The sequence below is a fragment of the Pelobates fuscus genome, chromosome 2, assembly GCF_036172605.1.
Source record: "Pelobates fuscus isolate aPelFus1 chromosome 2, aPelFus1.pri, whole genome shotgun sequence".
Classification (NCBI taxonomy): Eukaryota; Metazoa; Chordata; class Amphibia; order Anura; family Pelobatidae; genus Pelobates; species Pelobates fuscus.
The window spans coordinates 94,903,007-94,920,965 of NC_086318.1; the positions used below are offsets into that span (position 1 = coordinate 94,903,007).

At 42.3% G+C, this 17,959-nt stretch overlaps 2 protein-coding genes across 2 annotated transcripts in view; one reads left to right on the top strand and one right to left on the bottom strand.

Moving 5' to 3' along the window:
• Positions 1 to 15,422, top strand: part of LOC134586726 (ceruloplasmin-like) — a 142,823-nt gene extending 127,401 nt beyond the window's left edge. The window contains 4 exon segments of the mRNA XM_063442482.1: positions 2,503 to 2,722; positions 12,142 to 12,281; positions 12,851 to 13,007; positions 15,332 to 15,422. Of these exon segments, the coding sequence (XP_063298552.1) occupies positions 2,503 to 2,722; positions 12,142 to 12,281; positions 12,851 to 13,007; positions 15,332 to 15,381 (567 nt within the window). The 3' untranslated portion in view covers positions 15,382 to 15,422.
• A 227-nt stretch (positions 15,423 to 15,649) lies between these two features.
• The window catches only part of HPS3 (HPS3 biogenesis of lysosomal organelles complex 2 subunit 1), a 36,324-nt gene continuing 34,014 nt past the window's right edge, over positions 15,650 to 17,959 (bottom strand). Inside the window, exons 17-18 of the mRNA XM_063442477.1 lie at positions 16,513 to 16,603; positions 15,650 to 15,841 (exon numbers count right to left, since the gene is read on the bottom strand). Coding sequence (XP_063298547.1) covers positions 15,720 to 15,841; positions 16,513 to 16,603 — 213 coding nt within the window. The 3' untranslated portion in view covers positions 15,650 to 15,719. The remainder of the gene's footprint in view (positions 15,842 to 16,512; positions 16,604 to 17,959) is intronic.

A 17,959-nucleotide genomic window follows, 5' to 3' on the forward strand; every position in this document is an offset into this window, starting at 1 on the left:
CAGGACACCCTAAAACCTGTACATGGGAGTACTGTTTTACTCGGGAGACTTTGCTGAACACAAATATTAGTGTTTCAAAACAGTAAAACATAACACAGCGATGATATTGTCAGTGAAAATTTTTTTTTTTCATTTTTAACACAAATGGCACTTTCACTGATGATATCATTGTTGTGATACATTTTACTGTTTTGAAACACTAATATTTGTGTTCAGCGAAGTCTCCTGAGTATAACAGTACCCTCCATGTACAGGTTTTTAGTGTTTTTGAAAGTTATAGGGTCAAATATAAGGCTTGATTTTCTAATTTTTCACATTGAAATTTGCCAGATTGGTTATGTTGCCTTTGAGAGCATATGGTAGCCCAGGAATGCGAATTACCCCCATGATGGCATACCATTTGCAAAAGAAGACAACCCAAGGTATTGCAAATGGGGTATGTTCAGTCTTTTTAGTAGCCACTGGCCAAAGCTAGCGTTCATAATAGTTTTTTGCATTTTTAACACACAAACAAATATAAATGTTAACTTTGGCCAGTGTTTGTGACTAAGTGGCTGCTAAAAATGACTGGACATACCCCGTATTGAATACCCTTGGTTGTCTACTTTAAAAAAATATGTACATGTGAGGTGTGATTTGCAGAGATTTATGACAGATAGCAGTGTTACAATGTCACTATTGATAAATTGTTAAAATATATATTTTGAAACAGCAATGGCCTACTTGTACTTATAGTCCTATAACTTGCATAAAAAAAAAAAAGCATGTAAACACTGGGTGTTTTTAAACTCAATACAACATTTTGAATCTATTTAGCATTTTTTTCATTAGCTTTTGTAGATGAGTAAAAGATTTTTTAAGTTTTTATTTTTTTAAGTGTATTATATGACATGATACAAATAATGGTATTTAAAGAAAGCCCTTCTTGTCCTGAAAAAAACAATATATAATTTGTATGGGAACAGTAAATGAGAGAGCCATCCAGTTTTACTTAATAGTAAATTATGATAAAGTTCTTGTTGCAGGAATAATACAGTACCAAGAGTATTTTTACAATAGAAATAAGGTGTGTTGGACAGATACCACAGGACATGTTCAGAGGTCTTATGGAGTCCATGCCTCAACATATCAGAGCTGTTTTGGCAGGAGGACCTACATGATATTAGGAAGGTGGTTATAATTAGAATTGAGCGAACCAGAACTGTAAAGTTCGGGTTCGTACTGAACATTAGGAATTTTTTACCCCGAACCCGAGCCCGGTCATTTCAGTAACAGTTCGGGTTCGAGTTCAGTGTTCAGCGATTTAATGATTTAATTTTTTTTAAACCGTGCCCAACTCCCGAGCCCATACTCGTGACGTGCGAGTGGGGGCTTTTAATCTAAAGGGGGGACCTATTGCCCCCCCCCCCTCCTCGGTCCCTACCTCATAACACTCTGATTGGTTACTTAATCCACCAATCAGAGTGTTATGAGTCAAATTACACAGCATGGGAAAATTCCAAAGAACTTTCCCACGCTGTGTAAAATGACACAGAGCACTCTGATTGGTGGATTTCAAGCCAACCAATCAGAGTGCTGTGACAGGTAAATGTAGAGACTTACCTGTCAGTCTCTTCATTTACCTGTCAGAGCACTCTGATTGATGGCTTAAACCCACCAATCAGAGTGCTCTGAGCCTAATTGCAGGGCAGGACAAGGCTTTATAAACCTTCCCCTGCCCTGCAGAGCTCAGTCTGCGCAGAGACCTCTATGGTAAAGATGGATTTTTTTTGCGCTCGTTTTATTTTGTTGTTTTTTTTATGTGCGTCGGTAATTATGGATTTTTATTTGGCCTTCTTTGGGGCTGAAAAAATAAGTTTTTAGAAGAAAGAAAACATCAAATGGTAAGTTTTATTTTATTTTTACAGGTACTTAGTTAAAGGTCCCCTCTTCATTATTTTTAGGGTGAGGTGGGTAGGTAGGGGTTAATTTTTTTGGGGGGGGTAGACTAGGGGTTTGGGGACTCCTAGTCACCTGGGTGGGGGGGTTACATTTTTATTTAGGACCCCCACCCGCTGCTCAGGGGTGGGGGCCAGGTGGGAGGACATTAGGTCCCCCCCCCCCCCAATTTTTATTTAGGGCCCCCACCTGCCGCTCAGGGGTTGGGGCCGGGGGGGGAGGACAATAGGTGTCCTCCCATTATTTTACTTTAGGCAATAGGTCCCCCCCTTTAGATTAAAAGCCCCCACTCGCACGTCATGAGTGGGGGCTCGGGAGGGGGGCACGGTTTAAAAAAACTTAAATCATTAACACCGAACTCGAAATCAAACTGTTACTGAAATGTCCGGGCTCGGGTTCGGGGGTCCAAAAAATCGTAATGTTCGGTATGAACCCGAACTTTTTTATTTTGATAAAGTGTTAGTTAAAAAAAATTGCAATCAATTCTTAAAGTAAGTGTAAGGAAGAAATGCAGATTTTGAATAATATTTTCAATAACAAAATGTAGTTTTTGTACATTCTCAGGATACGTATAGTGGTTTGATTGGTGCTCTTCTGATTTGCAAGCAATCATCTTTCAACAATCAACCTCTGGAAAGGTCACATTTGGAATTCCCACTCCTTTTTATGATTTTTGATGAAAATCAATCCTGGTACCTGGATGAAAACATTCAAACATTTGCCAAGGTTCCCAACAGCGTCAATAAAGAAGACGAAGATTTTATTGAAAGCAATAAAATGCATGGTAGGTCCTTTCTTGGAAGAATCACTTTGTTCTAATTTTATCCATTGATATAATTACTCCCTGATTGGGGACCCTGAGCCATCTGGGAGGAGAGAGTCGTCAATTTAAGGGCCCAGGAAATTAACTAGATGTGGTTAATCTTTAATGGAATAAATCCTTTTGGGCCAAGGAGGGCATTTCCTGTGTCCACATTAACATTTTCTTCTTCACCTCACAGCACACTGGCCACTCATAGAGACTCACTCAGGGTATTACTGTGGTTCAGGCAGATGCCAGGCGTTTTACTTTTTTTTTCTATTGGAGTGTGCATATTGGTTGTTGGGCTCACTGTTATTACACGCCACTCAGCATGTACAACTTATTTAAAGGAACACTACAGTGACAGGAATACAAACATGTATTCCTGTCACTATAGGTCTGAAAGCAATGTTTAGGTATCAGAGGCCCCCTTGTCAGGAAAGTAAAAAGTGATTTTACTCACCTTCTTGCAGCTCCGTGCAGGTTTCCTTGCGGCTGGCCCCGCCTTTACCACATTGGCTGAGATCATCAAACTTGACGATCTCAGCCAATCCAATGCTTTTCCATAGGAAAGCATTGGGAGTCTATTGCACATGTGCAGCAAACCGTAGTGCTGCCCCAATCAGCATCTCCTTATAGAGGTGCGTTGAATCATGCGCAGCCTGGAGACGCTGAACATCAGTGCTGCACACTTCACCGAAAAGGCAGCTTTACATTAAAAAGCCTGCAGGGACAGGCTATAGACACCAGAACCACTTCATTAAGCTGTAGTTGTTCTAGTGACTACAGTGTCCCATTAACTTTCAGTACCACAGGGGACAGCATCTCTAATGATGAATCCGGGTGCTCTCTACTGTGGCACTGATAGGGTTCGTTTGACTAGTGGTTCTTGCCTAGTAAGAACATGTGCCTAGTCTCACTAGTGTTGAATGTACAGCAGAAAAGGAGAATTATCATATATACACCACATAATATATGCACAAGAGAGATGTCGCGAACATAAAATTTTCCGTTCGCGAATAGCGAACGCGAATTTCCGCAAATGTTCACGAACGGACGAACCGGGCGAACCGCCATAGATTTCAATAGGCAGGCGAATTTTAAAACCCACAGGGACTCTTTCTGGCCACAATAGTGATGGAAAAGTTGTTTCAAGGGGACTAACACCTGGACTGTGGCATGCCGGAGGGGAATCCATGGCAAAACTCCCATGGAAAATTACATAGTTGATGCAGAGTCTGGTTTTAATCCATAAAAGGCATAAATCACCTAACATTCCTAAATTGTTTGGAATAACGTGCTTTAAAACATCAGGTATGATGTTGTATTGATCAGGTAGTGTAAGGGTTATGCCCGCTTCACAGTGACAGACCAAACTCCCAGTTTAACGCACCGCAAACAACCGCAAACAGTCCATTTGCACATCCGCAAACTCCCCATTTGCACAAGGTTGGATACCAAGCTAGCCATGTCCCGTTCCTTGTCCTCACTGATGTCATTGAAGGTCTCTTCCTCCACCCAGCCACGTACAACACCAAGGGTCCCCGAAAGGTGACAACAAGCCCCCTGGGACGCCTGCTGTGTTTGGTCTTCCACCTCCTCAAAGCCACCTTCCTCCTCTGACTCCTCTTCTTCTGACTCCTCTCTCTGCATTGCCTCTCTCTGCATTATTATAAGGTGTGTTAAGTAGTGATGTACCGAGCGGTTCGCTGGCGAATAGTTCCTGGCGAACATAGCGTGTTCGCGTTCGCCACGGCGGGCGAACATATGCACGATTCGATCTGCCCCCTATTCGTCATCATTGAGTAAACTTTGACCCTGTGCCTCACAGTCAGCAGACACATTCCAGCCAATCAGCAGCAGACGCTCCCTTCCAGACCATCCCACCTCCTGTACAGCATCCATTTTACATTCATTGTGAAGCTGCATTCTTAGTGAGAGGAGGGACAGTGTAGCTGCTGCTGATTTGATAGGGAAATTGATAGCTAGGCTAGTGTATTCAGTGTCCACTAAAGTCCTGAAGGACTCATCTGATCTCTGCTGTAAGGACAGAACCCCAAAAAGCCTTTTTAGGGCTAGAACATCAGTCTGCTTTTGTTCCTCTGTAATCTAATTGTAGTTGCCTGCCTGCCAGCTTCTGTGTCAGGCTCACAGTGGATACTGTGCTCACTTGCCCAGTGCCACCACTCATATCTGGTGTCACAATAGCTTGCATTTAGAAACAAAAAAAATTTCACTGTAATAGATTGAATAGCAGTTAGTTGTCTGCAAGCGTCTGTGTGTCAGGCCTACAGCGTGTACTCTGCCAACCTCTGCCAGTGCACATTGCCACTCATATCTGGTGTCACAATAGCGTGCATTTAAAAACAAAAAAAGTTTTTGACTGTAATCTAATAGCAGTCAGTGTCCTTCAAGCGGGTGTAAGGCCTACAGCGTGTACTCTGCCAGCCTCTGCCAGTGCACAGTGCCACTCATATCTGGTGTCGCAATAGATTGCATTTAAAAACCCCGAAACTTTTTTCACTGTTATAGATTGAATAGCAGTTAGTTGTCTGCAAGCAGGTGTCAGGCCTACAGCGTGTACTCTGCCCAACCTCTGCCAGTGCACAGTGCCACTCATATCTGGTGTCACAATAGCTTGCATTTAAAAACAAAAAACATTTTTTTGACTGTAATATAATTGCAGTCAGTGTCCTTCATAAGTGTGTGTCAGGCCTACAGCGTGTACTCTGCCAACCTCTGCCAGTGCACAGTGCCACTCATATCTGGTGTCACAATAGTTTGCATTTTAAAACAAAAACGTTTTTGACTGTAATATAATTGCAGTCAGTGTCCTTCATAAGTGTGTGTCAGGCCTACAGCGTGTACTCTGCCCAACCTCTGCCAGTGCACAGTGCCACTCATATCTGGTGTCACAATAGCTTGCATTTAAAAACAAAACAAAACATTTTTGACTGTAATCTAATAGCAGTCAGTGTCCTTCAAGCGGGTGTCAGGCCTACAGTGTGTACTCTGCCAACCTCTGCCAGTGCACAGTGCCACTTATATCTGGTGTCACAATAGCTTGCATTTAAAAACAAAAAACTTTTTGACTGTAATATAATAGCAGTCAGTGCCCTTCATAAGTGTGTGTCAGGCCTACAGCGTGTACTCTGCCAACCTCTGCCAGTGCACAGTGCCACTCTTTTCTGGTGTCGCAATAGTTTGCATTTAAAAACCCAAAAACTTTTTTCACTGTTATAGATTGAATAGCAGTTAGTTGTCTGCAAGCGGGTGTCAGGCCTACAGCGTGTACTCTGCCAACCTCTGCCAGTGCACAGTGCCACTAATATCTGGTGTCACAATAGCATGCATTTAAAAACCCCAAAACTTTTTTCACTGTTATAGATTGAATAGCAGTTAGTTGTCTTCAAGCGGGTGTGTCAGGCCTACAGCGTCTACGCTGCCAACCTCTGCCAGTGCACATTGCCACTCTTATCTGGTGTCACAATAGCGTGCATTTAAAAACCCCAAAACTTTTTTCACTGTTATAGATTGAATAGCAGTTAGTTGACTTCAAGCGGGTGTGTCAGGCCTACAGCATCTACTCTGCCAACCTCTGCCAGTGCACATTGCCACTCTTATCTGGTGTCACAATAGCATGCATTTAAAAACCAAAACACTTTTTTGACTGTAATATAATAGCAGTCAGTGTCCTTCATAAGTGTGTGTCAGGCCTACAGCGTGTACTCTGCCAACCTCTGCCAGTGCACAGTGCCACTCTTATCTGGTGGCGCAATAGATTGCATTTAAAAAACAAAAAACTTTTTTCACTGTTATAGATTGACCAGCAGTTAGTTGTCTGCAAGCGGGTGTCAGGCCTACAGCGTGTACTCTGCCACCCTCTGCCAGTGCACAGTGCCATTCATATCTGGTGTCACAATAGCGTGCATTTAAAAACCCAAAAACTTTTTTCACTGTTATAGATTGAATAGCAGTTAGTTGTCTGCAAGCGGGTGTCAGGCCTACAGCGTGTACTCTGCCAACCTCTGCCAGTGCACAGTGCCACTAATATCTGGTGTCACAATAGCGTGCATTTAAAAACCCCAAAACTTTTTTCACTGTTATAGATTGAATAGCAGTTAGTTGTCTTCAAGCGGGTGTGTCAGGCCTACAGCGTCTACGCTGCCAACCTCTGCCAGTGCACATTGCCACTCTTATCTGGTGTCACAATAGCGTGCATTTAAAAACCCCAAAACTTTTTTCACTGTTATAGATTGAATAGCAGTTAGTTGACTTCAAGCGGGTGTGTCAGGCCTACAGCATCTACTCTGCCAACCTCTGCCAGTGCACATTGCCACTCTTTCTGGTGTCACAATAGCATGCATTTAAAAACCAAAAAACTTTTTTGACTGTAATATAATAGCAGTCAGTGTCCTTCATAAGTGTGTGTCAGGCCTACAGTGTGTACTCTGCCAACCTCTGCCAGTGCACAGTGCCACTCTTATCTGGTGTCGCAATAGTTTGCATTGAAAAACCAAAACACTTTTTTCACTGTTATAGATCGACAAGCAGTTAGTTGTCTGCAAGCGGGTGTCAGGCCTACAGCGTGTACTCTGCCAACCTCTGCCAGTGCACAATGCCACTCATATCTGGTGTCACAATAGCTTGCATATAAAAACCCCAAAACTTTTTTCACTGTTATAGATTGAATAGCAGTTAGTTGTCTTCAAGCGGGTGTCAGGCCTACAGCGTGTACTCTGCCAACCTCTGCCAGTGCACATTGCCACTCATATCTGGTGTCACAATAGCGTGCATTTAAAACCCCAATTTTTTTTTACACTGTTATAGATTGAATAGCATTTAGTTGTCTTCAAGAGTGTGTGTCAGGCCTACAGCGTGTACTCTGCCAACCTCTGCCACTGCACAGTGCCACTCATATCTGGTCTCACAATAGCGTGCATTTAAAAACCCCAAAACTTTTTTCACTGTTATAGATTGAATAGTAGTTAGTTGTCTTCAAGCAGTTGTGTCAGGCCTACAACGTCTACTCTGCCAACCTCTGCCAGTGCACATTGCCACTTATATCTGGTGTCACAATAGCGTGCATTTAAAAACACAAAAACTTTTTTTACTGTTATAGATTGAATAGCAGTTAGTTGTCTTCAAGCGGGTGTGTCAGGCCTACAGCATGTACTCTGTCAACCTCTGCCACTGCACAGTGCCACTCATATCTGGTCTCACAGTAGCTTGCATGCATAGTACCACTAATCCAAAACAAAATGACAGGCATAGGCAAGCCACCCCACGTGGTCGTGGTGCTGTGATTCCCTTTTGCCCTAGAATAATGCCCAGTTTTCAGAGGCCACGTAACCTGAACTTGAAAAGTTCTGAGGACATAGTTGACTGGCTAACACAGGACACCCAATCTTCTACAGCTTCCGCTCGGAACCTTGACGCACCATCCTCCTCCAGCTTAGCTTCGGGCACCTCTCAAGATACCACTCACCCGCCTGCCGCCACCACCAACACAACAGGAGTGCTTGTCCGGTGTGACTCTCTGCTTTCAAGCAAGTCAAACACAAGACGGCGTGATACTGCCGTATCCAGGATGTGGAATAGTACCTGGGGAGCTGGGGGGGTGCCGTTGATGTGGAGCAAGACGCAGCAGCAGAAGAGGAATCAGCCGAGGAGGTTATCGAAGAGGATAGAGTAGGAGGAGTAGAGGAGGTGGCAGCAGGCCTGCCTGCAAGTCGTAGCGGTGTCACCAACTCCTCTGCAGAGCCACGCATTCCATGCTTGGCAGCCGTCAGCAGGTTTACCCAATGCGCAGTGTAGGTGATATACCTGCCCTGACCATGCTTTGCAGACCAGGTATCAGTGGTCAGATGGACCCTTGCCCCAACACTGTGTGCCAGACATGCCATTACTTCCTTTTGCACAATTGAGTACAGGTTGGGATTGCCTTTTGGATTACCTTCCACTGCGGTGTCCCAATAGCTACAAATGTTTTGAACGCCTCAGACTCCACAAGCTTGTATGGTAAAAGCTGGCGGGCTAAGAGTTCAGACAAGCCAGCTGTCAGATGCCGGGCAAGGGGGTGACTTTGTGACATTGGCTTCTTACGCTCAAACATGTCCTTGACAGACACCTGACTGTGGGCAGAAGAGCAGGAACTGCTCAAGGCGAGAGACGGAGTGGCGGATGGTTGAGAGGCGGCAAGGATGACAGCAGTGGTTGACGTGGCTGAAGATGCTGGACCAGGAGGAGGATGGCGGCTTTGAGTTTGTGTGCTGCTTGTACTCATGTGTTGTGCCTTCGCAAAGCAGTTGTACCTAGGTGGGTGTTGGACTTCCCACGACTCAGTTTCTTTTGGCACAGGTTGCAAATGGCATCGCTGTTGTCAGATGCAGACACACCAAAAAAATGCCACACTGCTGAGCTCTGCAATGACGGCATTCTGGTGGTGGCAACAGCATGCGTTGATTGGCGTGCTGTCTGGCTGACCCCGGGTGCCGATGCATGCTGTCTGACTGTGCCACTAGCTCCTTGCGACAACCTTCCCCTGCTTCTAACTCGTCTCCTCCTCCTCTCTGTCTCCCCATCTGAACTTTCGCCCTGTTCTTCTTCTTGCCGAGCGGGCATGCACATGACATCCATGGACGCATCATCATCATTAACCGCTTCACTTGTATCTGACAACTCAGCAAAGGAAGCAGCAGCGGGTACAACATCATCATCATCACACCGTACGTCCATGTGTGTAATGCTGCCTGACTGAGACATATCCCTGTTATCTACATCCTCTGGCAATAACGGTTGCGCATCACTCATTTCTTCCAACTGATGTGTAAATAACTCCTCTGACAGATCAAGTGAAGCGGCTGTGGTGCTAGTGTTGGTGGTGGCGGCAGGCGGGCGAGTGGTAACTTGAGAGGTGCCCAAAGCTAAGCTGGAGGAGGATGGTGTGTCAAGGTTCCGAGCGGAAGTTGTAGAAGATTGGGTGTCCTGTGTTAGCCAGTCAACTATGTCCTCAGAACTTTTCGAGTTCAGGGTACGTGGCCTCTGAACACTGGGCATTATTCTAGGGCAAAAGGGAATCACAGCACCACGACCACGACGGCCCCTGCGGGGTGGTTTGCCTATGCCTGTCATTTTTTTTTGGATTAGTGGTACTATGCGTGCAAGCTACTGTGAGACCAGATATGAGTGGCACTGTGCAGTGGCAGAGGTTGGCAGAGTAGACGCTGTAGGCCTGACACACACACTTGCAGACAACTAACTGCTTTTCAATCTATTACAGTCAAAATTGTATTTATTTTTTAAATGTACACTACTGTTACACCAGATACGAGTTGCACTGGTGTGACACTGTGCCCTGGCAGGCCCTGAAACGCACACGTGTGAAGGAAACTGACTGCTATTATTTCACAGTCAAATTTATAGTTTTTTTTTTTTAATGTACACTACTGTTACACCAGATATGAGTTGCACTGGTGTGACACTGTGCCTTGGCAGGCCCTGAAACGCACACGTGTGAAGGAAACTGACTGCTATTATATTACAGTCAAAAAAGTTTTTGTTTTTTTTTAAATGCAAGCTATTGTGACACCAGATATGAGTGGTGGCACTGGGCAAGTGGGCACAGTATACGCTGTGAGCCTGACACACACACTGGCAGGCAGGCAGGCAACTGCAATTAGATTACACAGAAAAAAAAAAGCAGACTGATGTTTTAGCCCTAAAAAGGGCTTATTGGGGTGCTGTCCTTACACCAGAGATCAGATGAGTCCTTCAGGACTGTAGTGGACACTGAATACACTAGCCTAGCTATCGATTTCCCTATTAAATCAGCAGCAGCTACACTGTCCCTCCTCTCACTAAGAATGCAGCTTCCGGGGGGGGGGGGGGGGGGCCTAGCTGTCATGGAAGAAAGACGTACATTGTGTGAGCTCCCTCAATATCTCACTATCAACAAGCAAATTTCACCCCAGAAGGGGATGACCCAGCAATGTTGCTCCTACCTGACCGACCCAACATGCTTAATAGCGGTCAGCAACTCGACAGAGTCTTACTTACCTCCGCGTGACAAGTGTGGCCTGGTGCTCACCGGGTGGGAGAGGCGGCCGATCTCCCGATCCTGGGATGCCCAGGAGCAGCTACTTCCCGGCAGGAGCTCCGTTACCCCCCCGGACCGGTGGGGGTTATCCCGGTACACCCCTGAGAGGCTGTCTGGAGCTAATGAACGCACAGAGCACAGCCGCCCAGGCTGACATACTCATCTGCGACTCTACCAATAAGGCGGCAGCCGCGTGTCCTCCTGGTACCAGCAAAGCATGGCAGGATATTGAGTCTAAGCTGGACAGACTCTTTAATCAATTTTGGAAGCAAATAACAAGCAGGAAGCCCCAACAAGCTCCACCACAGCCCCAACAAGCTCCACCACAGCTAAGCGAAGCAGTCCCCATTAAAATCTACCAACGCAAAAGGCGTCGAAGACAGGACCGGAAGCACAAACAGAAATGCAGAGCCTGCCCCACGTCAAGCAGTCGCCTCCACCTTAAGCCACCACAATCCCGCACCGGACGTGAAGCACCACCGGGACAGATCCGACCACCCGACAAAACAAGCTTCCACCACCTCAAGCCGCGAACCCGTCACTCAGCCAGAGACTTGCCTTTGTTGTTCCAGGGTCTGCACCTGGCACCCAGAAGGGATCGGATGAGCACAAGCAGTAAACAGCAGCCTGCCAAGCATGTCCCACTATAGCCGATCCTCCACACCATGCCTTTGATCACATGAACTGCTCTCTCCACATTAACTAATTGTAAAGTAGCCAGCGTTTAAACATGTCATTATTTCACCTCCTAAAGAGTTTATTGTCATAGTTCCTTACATGCCTTTACCTTAACCGTTCATGTATTATGTTATTCACTAGTCTCATCTCATGGGGCGACTCACACTTGATTTATAACTAGTGGTGGAGCTGCTAATATAAATACACAGTTGATAACGTGCAAGCTACACCCTAAACATGACAGCCATCTTTCACAACAATGTACTGCTATATACTCATACCCGCAGTGCAACTAGCCATGATATACGCACGTTCAGCCTAGCATGCTCAAATATAACACACTTCTGTCTAAAAAAAAAAAAGAAAAGAATGCAGCTTCCGAATGAATCTAAAATGGATGCTGTCCAGGAGGTGGGAGGGTCTGCTTCTGATTGGCTGGAATGTGTCTGCTGGCTGTGAGGTACAGGGTCAAAGTTTACTCAATGATGACAAATAGGGGGCGGACCGAACAACGCATATGTTCACCAGGAACTATTCGCCAGCGAAATATTCGGGACATCTCTAATGCACAACCATAAGAGTTGCTTGTGACTAAGCGGAAATATCATAAATAACTTTATTCCAGGTATAAATGGAAAATTGTATGCAAATTTACACGGCCTCACAATGCAAGTTGGAGATCATATCACTTGGTACCTGATCGGAATGGGAAACGAAGTGGATCTGCACACAGTGCATTTCCATGCACACAGCTTTCAGTATAAGGTAACCATTTTTTTTTATTCACATGATTTGTCAACAAAATACAAAATGGAAGACAGAAATGCAGCTAGGCTGTCATCTCTAGAGCATTAATATGTATCAGGTGACTATTTTGTTCTTACAGGAGTTTTGAAAAACATCTGACTCTCCTACACAAATGAAGATGATAGCAGTGATCATTCAGCATGTTAGCCAGTTAATGGACTGGAGTAAAAATACATTTCTAGTAAATATATTACAAAAAGAGATGCAAAGAAAATGGATACATTTAATTGGTAACAGAGGGAGCAGTAGTGTAAACTTTCAGCCAGTGAGATCTTTTTCTCAATGAATACCTGTTGACCCAATTTCAGTAGGACAGTCTATATTTCAGGATCCTGTCCCACCATCCTGATTTTGTTACCTGGTGGCTTGTATCTGATGAAAGCAGGGAACTGTTCCCATGAGCACAGCACGAACGCATCTTCAGACACGTTTGCACTCTCAAAATGATTATTGTAACTCTGTAACACAATGTTGATACATAACTATTTTCTCTTTGCCGACACACTTTTTTTTGTTTTATCCACCAGAGAGGTTACATGTATCAGACCGACGTGTTTGGGCTTTTCCCTGGGACATTTCAAACTGTTGAAATGATTGCAGTTGTTCCTGGCACTTGGCTGCTGCATTGTCATGTGGCAGACCACATGACCGGAGGAATGGAGATAACGTACACTGTACTGGAAGGTAAGAGATATCAAGAATAGAATAAAAATCATGAATGCATCGACAGACATTTATACATAAGAATAAAAAAATTAAAAAATCAAAACCTTTAAATACATTTGCATCTAATTAAATATGTAGAGTTATTTACAAAACTTTGCAACGGAATTGCTTAATTAGTGAATTTTACACAGAAAATGCATTTTGAACATATATCAAGGAATTTGAACAGTTTGTCTGCACTGTACGACTACTATGTGTATGTAAGGGTACTTCCCCAATTAAAGGGGCACTATAGTCACTAAAGTAACTAGCTTTATGAAGCAGGTTTTGTGTATAGATCATGCATCTGAATTCTCTGCCATTTAGGAGTTAAATCAATTTTGTTTGTTTATGAAACACTAGCCACACCTCTGTGCAGCTGTGACTGACACAGCCTGCATGAAAAAAAAAAAGATGGTTCACTTTCAATCAAATGTAACTTACTTATCTCCTGCTCAGCAAAATGTACTTTAATCACACACAGGAGGCAAGTGCAGGGTCTATCAAACTAGTAACAAAATAGGAGATATAAAATTCAAAATTAAACAGAATTTGCAATAAAGGAAGTGTAAACGTTAGATGACTCTTTGCAGGAAGTGTTTAGAACGGCTATGTAAGTCACATGCAGGGAGCTGTGCCTTGGGCTGCACAAACAAAGTGATTTAACGCCTAAGTGGCACAGAATTGAGCAGTAAGACTGCAGGGGCATAATCTATACACCAAAACTGCTTCATTAAGCTAAAGTTGTTTTGGTGACTACAGTGTCCCTTTAACCCCTTAAGGACACATGACATGTCTGACATGTCATGATTCCCTTTTATTCCAGAAGTTTGGTCCTTAAGGGGTTAAATTACTTGTCCATAGGTAATAATGAACAACATGTTTTCAAACAGATGTGTGCAAGCTTTGTACTTGTACAATATACAGAGTAGTAGCAGTACATTTGTCTCTTAATCCCATTTACTACTTTTGTGTCACCTAGTCCCATCTTAATCCACATATCCTTTACCCCTTGTGTGTCTCTTACCCCCTTGCCTGTATTGCCGCATCGGCGATCAGGACTGAGGTAGAGGATTAGACTCGGTATACTCCTCTGCCCGGGTCTGTCGCTGATGCTGTGATTGATGTGCAATGAGAACCACAGAGGTAGAGATAAGACTGAATGCCATATTCCTGCCCTCTGCACTTACTGCATAGAGCTTGCAGCTTCAATGACAGACTAGGCAGAGGGGACTACATAGCCCCAACCTCTGCCACAGTCTCACTGTGCACCACTTCAATGACTGACAGTATGTAGAAAGTGTGCTGTATGCTCAGTCGTCCCCCCCCCCCTCCTTTATATATTGTGTATATGTGTATAAGCATACTGGTTAAGAATAAGTGTTTTCATTTAATGCAAGGGTTAAGGAAAGATTAATGTTAGCACAGCTCTGGGACATACACTTGAGAAGTCAGGGTGAGTTCCAGTAGCTATTTGATATATTTCATGATATTTAAAAGCTATGGTAGTTCTCGAACATTGAAGTTAGCATAGGGGTTAAGGATTAGTGCAAGTGTTCGGATAATGGACATACATATAAGAATTCAAACCATTAAGTAGATGTAACCCCCCTCCCTCAAAAATATAAATAAATATGCATTTAATATTTTTTTTGAGATATGAAAGATCTAGGTTACATAAGCTGCAGAACTACTTTCTGTAACTACTGTAAACCCTCCCCTTTTTATGTAGCATATGTTGTCTGTCCTGGACACTGTCTCATTGAGAAGTCTTGTAATCAAATTGCTTATGAGTAGGCACCCTGTTTGATGACTAAATTTGCTGTCGGTGAGTTGACCCTTTTGCTGCCCTAGAATTGATTTTCTTCTTTTTTGTGACATGCTGTTTTTTCTTTTGGATATTATAGAATTTTTTTTTTTATTAAGAATATTGGCTTTATTCACCCTGTGGTTTCACTTAAGCAAGTTTGTTTTCTCTGCATATAAGACTTCCTTGGTTGCAGTCCAGAGTTGTGGGGTTACAGAACATAAACTCTTGATATTTTATTCTTTAATTTTAAAAGAGTGGAATAAAGCAGGAATGGCTCCCAGATACTGAGAAAATAGAACCATTACTCTAAACGGTAGTGGTTATGGTGCTTAGAGTTTCCCTTTAGCAAACCTAGCACATATTGATTTGCGTCATTGATGGGATAGCGGTAAATACATAGTGCAGATAATTTTTTTCTGAGCATTATATAAAATTATTTTACCATCATTTAGTTCAATAATAAGTAATAATTTTCTCCTGTTTCACTTTACAGAAGAGAAAGGAACAATTGGAAAATTGATTGAGCAACTGTCAAAATCTTAAAATATTTCAGAATTAAATATCCTGCATGGCCTAAAAAAATACACTTCATTTTTCTAGCATTTTTCTCTTAGATTTTTTGTTTTTTTTAACAAAGTATTAAAAGCTTATGTCACAGAATCCTGATTAGTACACTACATACAATGATATTTGTAGACCATACAAAAGTCATGTCAAGAGAATTGTTCTTCTAACCATTATATGGGGAGGGAGAGAGCATTTTGCTTTTGCAGAAGAAAGCTGGTTCTCTGTAAAATAAAGACAACAAAAGTCACAGATGAGGTTTTATTCACTGTACATTCCAAACTTGGGATGATTGCTAATTTACACAATCATATTAATTAAATATCCAGCTTTCTTTGGTTTAGAAGATAAGGCAGGAAAAACACAGCAGTTCCATCATCAGGAAGCACATTCAGGAAGTCCTGCAGCTCAAGCTCCACGCTGATCACCTCCAGAGTGTCTACAAGACAAACACTTAATCTTAGTAATCAAGACTCATCTTTACGGTTATATCAAGGTGGCTGCATAAAATGCAGATTCAGAATCCACATCAAAATATATTTCCCCAAATTTTAAGGAAGTTTGTTGGGATCTTGTTTTTCAAGAATGATCATGAGTGTGTTACAGTGAAGTGTGGTATTCCACGTGTTACTTAGAAGACCATAGCTGTTGCACTATATAGTAACAAATCAAATGTAAATATGAAGGTGTGATATTTCCCAGTTTGTGGCAGGTTAATTATAGATTATATAATTATGCTGCAAAATCATCAAGTGTATCAATTCCTATGTGTGACATGTATTTTGTGGCGGGCACAGGGCTAAAAAAAAACAAGTGGATCTCCAACCAGTCTTCAATGCAAACCCAACAGTTCAGGACTTTTCGTACTTCTGTTAAAATGTAGCTATTGCTAATTCTATAATCACTGAGAATGTACAATGGTGCTATTAGAACAGGGTATAGGACTCCAGAATCTGTGTTCAGAGCAAAATCTCAGACACCAACATGAGGGTCGATATCACTAAATATTTAACATACATGTAGGACATTAGATAGAAACACTAAAGAAGAGTGCTGTATTCATAAACCAACAGTACAGAGATTTCACACAGTCACATGAAAATGCCTTACCTCTTAAAGAGGCGATTAAGGTTTTGTTTTCACTTTCACTCTGCCTGATTCGATGACACAGTTCAGGAAGCAACTTGTTCCACCAGAGAGCCTATCCCGGCAGCAAACAAAACATAATTAGCATAGTGAGTTCAAGATTAATCCCCCCCCCCAATACAACTTGCAACTTATTCCAGAATTACTAAAATATTCACATTTGCAACTTATTCCAAAGCCACTTTTATACAAGAGTGGCTAATGTAATTAATTATATCAGATTCAGCCATGTTGTAAAATGGGAAAATTATACTTATGTTTAGTCTAATCACTAAGGGGGGAACTGTGAAAATCATATAACGGAGATGAAAATATCAGTACAGAATAGCCAAATGGAGAATTTTTCCAAATTCTGATTTTAAATATTTATTATTTTTTTTTTTTACTTAAAAACATAGAATGTGATGGCAGATAAGTTCCATTCGGCCCATCTAGTCTGCCCAATTTTCTAAATACTTTCATTAGTCCCTGGCCTTATCTTATAGTTAGGATAGCCTTATGCCTATCCCACGCATGCTTAAACTCCTTTACTGTGTTAACCTCTACCACTTCAGCTGGAAGGCTATTCCATGCATCCACTACCCTCTCAGTAAAGTAATGCTTCCTGATATCATTTTTAAACCTTTGCCCCTCTAATTTAAGACTATGTCCTCTTGCTATGGTAGTTTTTCTTCTTTTAACCCCTTCAGGACCGGACTGTTTTGGCCATGTTGCACGTTAAGGACCAGAATTGTTTTAACACTTTTGAGGTGTTTGTGTTTAGCTGTAATTTTCTTCTCTCTCATTTACTGTTCCCATACAAATTATTATATTGTTTTTTTCAGGACAAGAAGGGCTTTCTTTAAATACCATTATTTGTATCATGTTGTATAATTTACTTTAAAAACAATAATAAAATACGGTGAAAAAAAACCAAAACTTTTGTTTTTACTTTTACTTGAAAAAGCTTTTACTTATCTACAAAAGCTAATGAAAAAAACAACTGCTAAATAGATTAAAATTTTTGTCCTGAGTTTACCTGCTTTTTTTTTTGCAAGTTATAGGGCTATCAGTACAAGTAGGAAATTGCGGTTTCAAAATATATATTTTTAAAATGTATCAATAGTGACATTGTAACACTGTTATCTGTCATAAATCTCTGAATCACACCCCACATGTACATATTTTTTTAAAAGTATACAACCCAGGGTATTCAATTTGTGGTATATCCAGTCTTGTTTAGTAGCCACTTAGTCACAAACACTAGCCAAAGTTAGCATTTATATTTGTTTGTTAAAAATGCAAAACACAATTATGAATGCTAGCTTTGGCCAGTGTTGTGGTATTTGCAATACCTTGGGTTGTCTTCTTTTGCAAATGGTATGCCATCATGGGGGTAATTCTCATTCCCTACCATACGCTCTCAAAGGCA